The sequence below is a fragment of the Crocodylus porosus genome, unplaced genomic scaffold, assembly GCF_001723895.1.
Source record: "Crocodylus porosus isolate Cpor-Errol unplaced genomic scaffold, CroPor_comp1, whole genome shotgun sequence".
Classification (NCBI taxonomy): Eukaryota; Metazoa; Chordata; order Crocodylia; family Crocodylidae; genus Crocodylus; species Crocodylus porosus.
Genome location: NW_017728918.1, coordinates 20,936,995 through 20,948,157, shown reverse-complemented (window position 1 = coordinate 20,948,157; position 11,163 = coordinate 20,936,995). Strand labels below are relative to the sequence as shown.

Here is an 11,163-nt window from a genome sequence, read left to right as displayed (position 1 = left end):
AGGGGGCAGCGAGTGAGATATACCTTGATGTATTCAAGAGTTTTGACACCGTCTTCCATGACATTTTCATTAACAAGCTAAGGGAATATCTACTAGATAAAAGTAATGCAAGGTGAACAAAACTTATTGGATCATTGTTCTCAATGTCATCAGCAGCTTCATGTCGGCTGGGAGGAGTATCAAGCAGGGTTCCCTATGGGACTGTCCTGGGTTCTAAGCCACCGCTTGTGAAAAAAACTATGATCTCGCAGGTATCACAGATACCTGGTTGAACATCTTTGTTAATGATTTTGGGTTGAGGGTAAGCAATGACCTCAGACTACAGCAAAAGAAATTTAGGGTGGAGATTAGGAAGAACATTCTGACAGGGGGCGTGATTAAGCATTGGAACAGGCTACCTAGAGAAGTTGTGGACACCTGATTTGGTTGTTTCAGGTAAGGATGATGCTACCCTGAGCAAGAACCTAAGCATGCAGTCCCTTGCAGCCCTACTTGCCTATGATCCTTTGATCTCCATGGTGCATCTCAGAACTGTGGTCAGTACCAAACATGCAAAAGGCACATTTCCTGCCCCAAGTTCTTAGTCTAAAATAGGAATAAAACACTAAGGACAACATGCGGACAATGCAATCAAGATGTTTGCTAAACAACCATCATCTTTATTTGGAAAATTGTTGATTTTATTTACATTATTAGCAGTTTGTTTTATGTGGGGGTTTTTTTTGTTTTGCTTTAAGTTTGGTATCACATTGTATAAAATGGGAAAAGGAAATGAGAGACAGCAGGTAGTGAAAGAAGAGAGAAGCATGGTGAATAGATGAAGATGGACGCTGCCCAGCCCCAGCTCCCGGCTCAATAAAAAGCCCCACACTCACCAGATGATGCAGTGGCTGCTGGGCCTTCTGGGGTCTCATGGCAGATCCCCCATGCAGCATGGGGCAGTGAGGAGCAGCGGGGATCACCCCTCTCCCCACACACATACATACGCACCTGGCAGCAGCTGGTAAGTGCCAGTCTTTTTTATATATTTTTTTATTTTTTAAAGTGCTGGGAGGCTGGGACTGGGCAGGACAGCTATTGACAGGGCTGGGACAGCGGGCAGGGGATGGGGCCCGTCCAATTTGGAGTTTTGGCCAGTTTGTCGACAGCTGAATCCAAATCAGATTTGGCCGAATCAATGCGGGACAGTGATTCGAATCACCAAAATCGAATCACTGTCCCCCAAATTGGCCGAATCCAAAGCAAATACTAGCCACTTTACACAGGCCTAGTAAGTAAAGTTTGAAATATATCCTTTCCACTGCAACAAGCAGTGGAAAGGGGAGGTGTGTAACTTGAAATGCAAAACACATCCAATGTATATAAAAAAAATGCAAGAAATAGGGGGAATGAATTAGATAAGCTGGAAACCCCAGCCTGTAAAAAAATTAAGACCTGATAGGTACTGCAGAGACCCAGTGGGACAGCTCTTGTGACTGGAATGTTCATATTTAGGGTTACATTTTATTTTGGAAGGGTTGGGAGAAAAGATGCTGGTGTTGCCTTGTATATCAAACACACATTTGTTCCCTGATTCAGAAGAAAGAAAAGAGCAGAGCTGAACGCATTTCGATGAAGACAAAGGGTAAAAGATGAAGCACCAATATAAAGATGGGAATTTATTATAAGCCACAAAATTGGGAAGAAAAAAAGTGGATGAGGCACTCTTCATGGCAGTGATAAATCTATCTAAAAGCTGTAAGCTGGTATTCTTGGGAGATTTCTGTTTTCCAGACATCTCCTGAAAAGAACCATTCAGCCAAACACAAAAGGTTGAGTTAGTTCCTACCCTGTGTGGAAGACAACTATCTGTTCCAGAAGGTGGAGGATACAACTAGGGGATCATCTATCTTGGATCTTGTCCTAACCAACAAGGAAAACTGGTGAAGGATGTGAAGCTGATGAGCAACCTGAGGCGAAGCAATCACAATATGATACAATTCCAGATCATGAGATAGGGAAAACATGAAGTCAGCAAAACTAGGCTGGTTGCTAGACACCAGACCAGAAAAGTAGATTTCATCCGAGTCCAGTACCATGGGAAGATGGACTGAACAATAAAGGTGCCCAGGAAGGTGGGAGCTTCTAAAAGGTGCAGTATTGCTAGCCCAAGAAGAAACTGTTTTGACACAATGGAAGCACAAAAAGAATGGTAAGAGACCAATGTGGCTGCACAAAGATCTTCCAAGATGCCTGCCTTAAATGCAAAAAAGAAAGCATACAAGCAATACAAAAAATTGGCAGGTCACCAAGGAAGTATACCAGGAAACAGCAAGAACCTGCAGAGACTAAATCAGGAAGGCAAAGATAATGAATGAGCTGTACCTGTTAAGGGAGATTACAGACAACAAAGAGAGGTTCTATAAGTATGTTGGTCGGAAAACAAGGATGAAGGAAGATGTGGGTTCTCTCTCAACAAGGTAGGGAAAACTCTTAACAGAAGATGCACAAAAGGCAGAACTACTCAACAGCTACTTTGTCTTCACAAAAAATTAAGGTGCTGTGGATACAGTGCATCTGGACTTCTGCAAAGCTTTTGACAAGGTCCATCATGACCCTTTTATAGAGAAATAGGAGAAATGTGGGATGCACAAGGGTGGATAGACAACGGGCTCAGTAGCCAAAAGCAAAGGGTGATTATAAGGAGAACCATGTCAGGATAGAAGGAGGTTTCAAGTGGAGACCCACAGGGGCCTTTCCTGGGCCCAAAATTGAGAACTTCTTGAGAAAGTTTGCAAACAATAGGGAACTAGGAAGAACTACAAACACCTGGAGGATAGGAGCACAATTCAAAAGGATCTTGACAGATTAGAAACTGGTCTGCAGCTAACAGGATGAAGTTCAATGCTCTGAAATGCAAGGTGTGACACAGAAGAGTGAGGCAGTGGAACAGACTGCCCAGATAGCCGTGGAGTCTCCATCACTGGAAGTATTCAAGAAAACGTTTGACAGCCACTGGTCAGGGATGATGTAGGCATTGCTATGGGTATTTCTCATGCTTCTGGGCTTTGCTGGTTGCCAAATGAGGCTGGGAGAGAACCCCTCCCCAACTGCTGCCAGGTGTCCTGTAGCAGGACTGGCCTCGAGAGCAGCTGTGGTACCCCCAAGTGGCCAATCTAACCCTGACTTCACTCCAGCTCTACATGGTCCCTTCCAGCCCTTCTTCTATATAACTTCATATTGTATGAAGCAATTAGACAGATTCCAAGTGCACAGGCAGAAACAGAGTTAAACTTAATAGAAATGAATCTTATGACTAACTGAACTACTGCACCACATCTATAAAAACTAGGATTAGTCATCTTAGCAAAACATACAATAAAATAGCTAAAAACTTATGCTTTTGCATGCATAATAAATTTTATATGTAGGGCCCTGATCCTACTATTAACTCTGGCAGTGCAGAGTCAATAGGAGGATCAAAACCTAAACCATAACTATCAGTAATTAAATCCACCGTGGGTGAAATTAATGGGGAAAAATAAAAGATTTCCCCCTATATTTAGTAGAACCTCTAAAAAGCACTAAACCATGAAGTTGACATTTATTGAAGCTGTGTTATAATGTATAAAGTCCTTATAGACTCTGAAAAAAGAACATTAAAAAGAATGGCTTAATTATACATCCCAAACAAATGCTTAATCTGAAAATAAGAAAACAAATTTAAGTATTAGAGAGAAAGGAGCATTCTGTCAAAGAGCCAAATGCGTTGCACTTCAGAAATCTTTGAGGCTATGAATACTTGTCTACCATCAGTAGATATCCGACAAGCGATTGCATTTCTACTTGAGAAACGTGTCTACCTATAGTAGAAAAATATTTAAGAAAGCAAACAAACAATACTTTAACTGTTCAGACAAAATGCTAGGTAGGAAAGAAAGAGTAAAATAGATAAAAGACTGTTAAAGAATTAAAAAAGCTGTGTGGAAGTTTGAAACCATACAAAAATAGTCAGCTCCTACTTTAAAATAAACAAAGGATTACAAAAACCAAAACGAAACAAAAAACCCTTTCAATTACATTTTCAATTTGTCTGGGAAAAGCTGACAGAAATGCACTGTACCTGGGTCTGCAGAGAACTGCTTGCTGCCAGCAGTGACTCTATGGCATTTGGTGGACAATGGGTCAGAGCAAAAGCCATAAGTTCCTTTCTAGTACTTAAATCAGCATAACTTTCCGATTGTCCCAACTTGCTGCACACCTCCCAACTTTTAGAGTAACCTACAATGAAACACAACAATTTTTAAGTTTAAACATTTAGTTATGAATGCTTACAAGTCTTAAGGGGGACAGGAAGGGAGGACAGGAAATCAACCTTCACTAATAACCAATGTTACTGTATCAGCGAAACAACCAGATGAGATTATGATACACGTTGTCCGTTTCTCAACATCCTGGTTAAGAACAGTTCTCACACGCACAGCTATTGTGATCTAGGTCAATCTATGCATGTGGATGCACACAGGTGGCCTGATGGAGAGAATGTCTTGAATTTGAAAGTTTGACTTTCTTTCAAAAATGAGAACATGATATTACAGCTGGTTCAATAAAAGATTTCACATAATTTCTGAACTGTTATAGCTACAACATCGCTCGACCCTACCATGCACAGAGTCAGTCTATTTATATTTACTGTTATCACAAAAACAAAATTAAACCAGACCGCTTCAAAAGAAAAATAAAGAAGTGTAGAACTATTCAGTTAGTATATATTATTAGTTTTGCTCTTTCCAAATAAAATAATATAATTCCTCTGTTTTGGACCAAATTGATCATCAAGGTGAGGGATAGGAGAAACTCCCCCCCACCACCACCTCCGCCATGTCCCAATATCTACAAATGTCTGCATATGCCATATCAGACATATGAGAATTAAAAATTATTTGGAAGGAAAGGGAGAAACTTGACATTTAAACTTTTTCCATTAGCTGTCATCATATGCTTTATCCTGCTGGTAGGGTGCAAACTGTAGAAACAGATGAGAAAGCATGGTTCTCCAAAATGCACATAAACCTTCCAGGGGCTAAGAGACTACTAGTCCCAATTCATAGAGAATCCAAAAAATTGGGCTTGTGCAGAGCTGAGGTCATCTAGTACAACCCATGTTCAGAACAGACTCATCCTCACAGGAGTCATTCTACCTAAGTATTCATCTAATCTGCTCTCCTCAACACTTCTAAAAGATAGAGCTTCCTCAACATTTCAGATAATCTGTTCCCATGTTTAATCATCCTCACAGAAAGTTCTTCCTGATATTCCGCCTACATCTCCTTTGCTGCAATTTAAACCCATTACTTTTTGACCTATGCCATATGTACACAAAGAACAGCTGTTCCCCAACCCTTCCTAGGGTTGAAAACTCATCAAAACCCTGCTTAGAGCTCAGTTTTGTTCACTCCTTCTGAACTCATTCCAATTTTTCCACATCCTTCTTGTAAACCGTTCCTCGTTTGGGGCATCTCCAGCTTTTCCTAATCACCTAACAAAGCCCTCCCCAAAACCCTTAGACTCACCCCGAGAGTAATGGCAAGAGGGGGCAGAGTTTCTTCTTTATTGTTGCTACACTCAGAACTGAGAAGACTGTGTGAGATTTGGATGCAACTGAGAATCAAAGGCCTGTAACTGTTCTGTATGGTCTGTATTTACTGAAGCACACAACATTATTATGGAATATGGGCTTCTTTGTAATATCTGCTTTAAATGTGTTCATGCTACAAAAATGTTGCATGCTTCAATTTGTCTATAAAGCTAGTACCCAAAAGAAAGAGGGAGCAACCAGGTTCATGATGTTAACAGAGCTCCCTAACTGCAGGGCAGGACTGAAAGAATTTTAGGGTGGAAACAGACATTGCCTTTGTGCTACCATAAACATTTTTACTGCATCACAAATAGCAAGCAAACAGACATGCATACCCTTGTTGCTCCACATATACCAACATATTGTGGTGGCAACACAGGTGGTATATAGATCTGAACAACTTTATTGCAGCTGACATTGGGTTGTTTTATGACAGGAACGCTTCCTTGGCAGACGTTAACAGGCTTAAATGGCCTGATCCTGTGCACCCCTGGCTTTGAAAATCTTCATAGTATAATTGATTTAGCTGAAATTTTTGCAGGCTGAAACAGATCCTAGTATAGCTTACTTTGCTCAATCAGAACTAAAAAAATTACACAGAAAAAGAAAGAATAAATGGATATTCTCAAACTCAAAATACATATGGATCATATAATTAACGAAAGTCTTTCACTATTTTAATAAATACTCATTAGTGAAAATGTTGCTCAAATCAAGCACATAGCAGGATTCATACAATCTATACAATCAAACAAATGAAAAACACTTTTCTTCCCCTCACTCTTCCAAGACTTATTTGGAGAAAAAAAAGTCTGTGGAAACAATTAAAACTAAATTCCTGCTGAGATGGATTTATGAAATTATGCTATGGAAATAAAGGCTGTCTGAATTATAATTCATAAATTCCAGCAGACAGTAGGTAGTTTTGGGGAGCTGTTGCAGGCCGATCAGCACCATCCTCCCCCACCAGCAACAGCTCACCAAGCCCAGAGTCCGCAGGCCCTGTGGCTCGCCACTGCCTGCCACTGCCACTGCCATCAGTGCCCAGTAGCCACTGACCACACAGCCCCAGCCCTGGCCCACTCCGTGCCTCCTCTGGACTTGCCCAGCCAGAACGGACCAGTTCTGGACTGGCACGCACAGCCCCAGCCCATCCCATGCCCACTCTGGACCGGCCCACCCACAATGAATAGCGGCAGCAGTGCTGCGGCAGAACCTGCTGCTGGGCACAGGGGAAAAGAGGCCATCCCTGAACTCGCCGCTGCAGACCCCTCTTGCTGCAGCCACCGAGCCAGTGTCAGGGTGTCCTGTAGCTCTTCTCTACTGCCACAGAGGCAGTGCTGGTGATGGTGACAGAGAAACCATAGGGCAACCCAAGCAGAAGCTCTCAGCAGCTACAGCAAGAAAGGCCCCGCAGCAGCAACAGGGGATGGCCACTTTTCCCTCACGCCCAGCAGCACCTTCTGCACAGGTGCTGCCAATGCCACTCCTCATGGGCAGGCCAGTCTGGAGTAGGCTCAGGGTGGGCTGGGATCAGGGATGCACACTCAGGTCCCCACCAGTCTCCATGGGGCTGGGGCTAAAGCCAGAGCTAGCAGCAGCAACCGGAAGGAGCTGTCCCAGCCCCACTGAGTACTTGGGGGTAGCAGGACACGCACCACAGGCTGGATGGTGCCTGGACCAGGTGGGACCAAAAGAATCACTAGAGGCCAGATTGGGCTCCCGGGCCATATTTTGCCCACCCCCAATCTATGGCCACATATGTTACATTTTGACACAATGACCAATTTCTTTACCTTACCTGTGGCCATAAGCTCTTGACAATGCATACTAGCTGATTTGTAGTCCTGAAAATGGAGAGCTTGTTCCACTAAAAGGATCAAAACCTGGCCTTTTCTTTCCATCTGGTCATCTCCTGTAGGTAAAATCACAAGTGATTTTCTTAATTATTTTAAAGTCAATAGAAATCCAATTTGTAGCACTTTGTAGCATGAAAAGAACCCATTTTCAGGCACAGAACAGTGGTTTGTTTGCTACCAACAGGCAGTAAGTCTTCCTGACAGAACCAATGAAAAATTTCAGTCATTTCAGTCATTAATGAATTTAAATGCTAAAACATTATGCTCATATACTGCTAAGGAATTTGCATGCATCATTAGATATGCTAAAGAAAAATTGCTTTGGAAAAAAATAAATATGGCCTTGATCAACTTTTATTTATATGTTAGCCAAGATCTTCAGAACTGGGGTCCTAAGATTTAGCTCTTTAAAAATCAGATGTTTAATGTAAGTTTAATAGTGCTGCTGGGTAGGAACTTTTCCCAATTCATACAAAAGTCCTATTATTTCATAGTATTTCCAGTTCTGTATAATGGCAAACCTGACACATCTTGGGGAGAGAGACCAATGAAGAGTAACTAGCAATTCAACAAGTAGGGCACTCATCCAGGATGTAGAGTGATTAAATGTAATTTTGGGTTATACAAAAGCCTGATATTTTTCAACCAAAACAACATGATTCAATTTTTAGTCATTTAAGGTAAGCATGTAGGGGATACCAACTGCAGTCTCAAAAGGAATAAAAGCTCCATCTGATTTTCCATGTTCTGACCTTCTACATTGTGCATTACTGTCACCGTGCTCTTCTTGCTCTCTATTAACCCCATGCTCAGACTAAGGTTTAACTTTTTATTGAAGGTTTTGAGAATTAATTTGTTCAACTGCTTATCACTAAGCAACAATAGATTGCTGCTCCTAAGCAATGCTTTTAAAAAACAAAATAAAATATGACCAATACAGGAATTTTTAAAAAGTTCCTTTTTTTTGAACCTACGCATCTAGTATGTTTGGCCCTGAGTTCTGATAAAGTTTATCTTATAGGTTTGAACAAAAAATAGAAATTGAGCCAGGAATATTTATTCTGGATAAATCTCCATTTCCTTTTGAAAACCAGTTGTAATCAGTGCCTATAATCTTCCTCTCGTGTTTTTTTCAACCTTATATTCCTCCCTTTACTTGACACTTTGTAATGAACACGGTGTACTGCATATATTACAGGAAGGGGCAATAAAACACACAGGAGTAAGGTACAATTCTATGTATTTCAATTTGTGAGAGAACTACAGAGATGGACTAAGTAGAATTAAAGGGACTCTTTCAATACAAGTTTTTAAAACTTTTTCCCTCTTCTCAAGTTTCAGAGAAGATTTTAAGGATGCTATGCTGATAGAGCCATATTAAAGTAAATCAGTTTATGTCACTGCATAAATATATCGGTCTTGGAATAATTTGACTCTATTAGCAACATTAAATAGATCTGTGTTAAAGTATTATAAAACAATTAAAAGCTATTGATTTTCAAGCCACATGGTTATTTTGTTTAGTTTCACTCATTTAATTCAACAAAGGAAGAACACATTTTTTGGCTTTTTTTTTTTTTTTTTTTAAAAGGTTGACATAAATTCTGCTCATTGACATCCATAAAGACTTGACTGCTCCATTTAAAGAGCTCAACTAAATGCCTCTAGTTCCGATATGAATGAACCATCTTTGAGAGTGGGAGGATACCTTGGCCTCTGTATTCATTCTTTGGCCTGTTAATAGTATTGCCAATTAGTCACAATCATGACTTGTGAGACATGAACTTTCTGCCCAAGGAAGCTGGACTACAGGTTCCTTCCTCTCCTTTCATCAAAGCAAATGAACTGCAATTAAATCAAAAACAACTTTTGGTCATTTCCACACTTGGCTAATTTGAATTGGTGACTTATAAAGGGAAATGTTCCTATTTCTTCCACCCGCCACCCTGTGGCCACCCCACATGCCTGACAGCTTTCTAATGTATTGTACCTACATAGAGATTTGTCTCTCAGCAGCAGGCACACAAGAGAAGCAATAAAAGTGCAGTAATCGGATTTTTGTTATTCAGATTTCAGCTAGGCCAATAATCAACTGCAATTTATTTCTGCTTAAAATCAGTGGGGGCCCACTTGGAGCTGGGAATTGTTTTTTTCTTAATTGAGCCTGAGTGATCATATGGTGAAGCATTTTTTTTTTCCTTTTTGCTAATTTATTTTGGAGCAGTAGGATATATTTCTGCATGTTTTATAAGAGTGCAAGTACAGAAAGATCAGCATCATTCTCCTTGCACTCTGGCACTCTTGTCTGTATTCTACCTCCACTCTTCTCATTTAAACTTCCATTATCTTGATGCACACTGTTATACCAAAGGGTAACTGTCAACTCCAATACAACTAGCAAATCCCCTGCAATGCACAGCTAAAACCTTCCCTCCACCCCGCAACGTGGTCTGCACTGACTCAGTGTAGTCACTTAATACGTTACAACCTGCAGATTTCCAGCGTCTTTTCATTTTTCTAATTAGACCTGAAAACTTACTGCCACAGCTTCACGGCTTGTGACCTGGGATTTAAATCATATAAAAGTGAAGGAGCTTTCAAAGTCTAGATCCTCAATCCCTGTCCCTTGCACTACTGACTAGAGATATCCAAGATGAGAAGGGGAAAAAAAAAAAAGACCACCAGTAAGATGAATGTCATCATAACAAGCTTATTTTTCTATATACTAATTCTGTATCTTTTTTAATGTTAAACAACACTTACATCCAAGCTGAATATATATAAGGGTACTGGGAACCAGGATCTCCTGGGTTTCCAGCTCCCAAATAGGCTACTGATTTGTTGATTTGCTGTAAAAAAAACTCACTGTAGGTGCGTCTACACAAAACATTTACAGTGGAGCTAACTAAGTGCCACAGTAAAATATCACTGTCTACACATATGGTGTTATTAAAGCAGAGTAAACTAATTAACTTCATCACAGGAGAGTACTGCCAGACACGAGTACTATTCTACTGCTGCATTATTTTCTTTGCTGCAATGCACATGTACATGGTGACAAGGCTGGCTGGGGCACAAAGGTGCTTCAGTGAAGGGGGCTGCATGCTGGCTAGCCCCACACTGAAGCACCTTTGTGCCCGAGCCAGCCCCTCCGCAGCATGTTGAGCCAGGTCAGAGAAGCCAGAGCTCAATGTGCTGTGGGCCCAGACACATAAAAATGTAGTGCCCAGGAACAATAAACTTAGGCTTGAACAGTACCAGAGTTCATTCAGCTGCATTAACAGCACATGTATACAAGCCCTGTATCTCCCTCAGTTGTCTGTGAAATCATGGAAAGTAAGAGTAATCTCATAACGTGTTTTTACCAGTTGAACAAGAATATTGGACAAATTCAAGTAAAGGAGTGAAAGCTCCATAGTGTATAACCAGAACCCATTTTCTAAGAGGTAAGTTTATCCCCTTAGATATTTGAAATATCTTTCACTAGACAAAGCTGTCTCAGAACTACAATTTCATATATGAGTACAAGAAAGTAGCAAGAAAATAAAAGGCCAAAACACTTAGAATCATAAAATCAAAGAAAATTAGGGTTGGAAGGGACCTCGGGAAGTCATCTAATCCAACCCGCTTTGGCTACCTGGGTCTTCAAAACCTTCAAGGATGGAGAGCCCAAAACCTCTCTGAGTA

The 11,163-nt window shown here is 40.8% G+C and overlaps 1 protein-coding gene across 1 annotated transcript in view; it reads right to left on the bottom strand.

The window, feature by feature from the left end:
• Positions 1–11,163, bottom strand: part of NBAS (neuroblastoma amplified sequence) — a 364,123-nt gene that overhangs the window by 188,884 nt on the left and 164,076 nt on the right. The window contains exons 33-34 of the mRNA XM_019538135.1: positions 7,419–7,532; positions 4,103–4,260 (exon numbers count right to left, since the gene is read on the bottom strand). Coding sequence (XP_019393680.1) covers positions 4,103–4,260; positions 7,419–7,532 — 272 coding nt within the window. The remainder of the gene's footprint in view (positions 1–4,102; positions 4,261–7,418; positions 7,533–11,163) is intronic.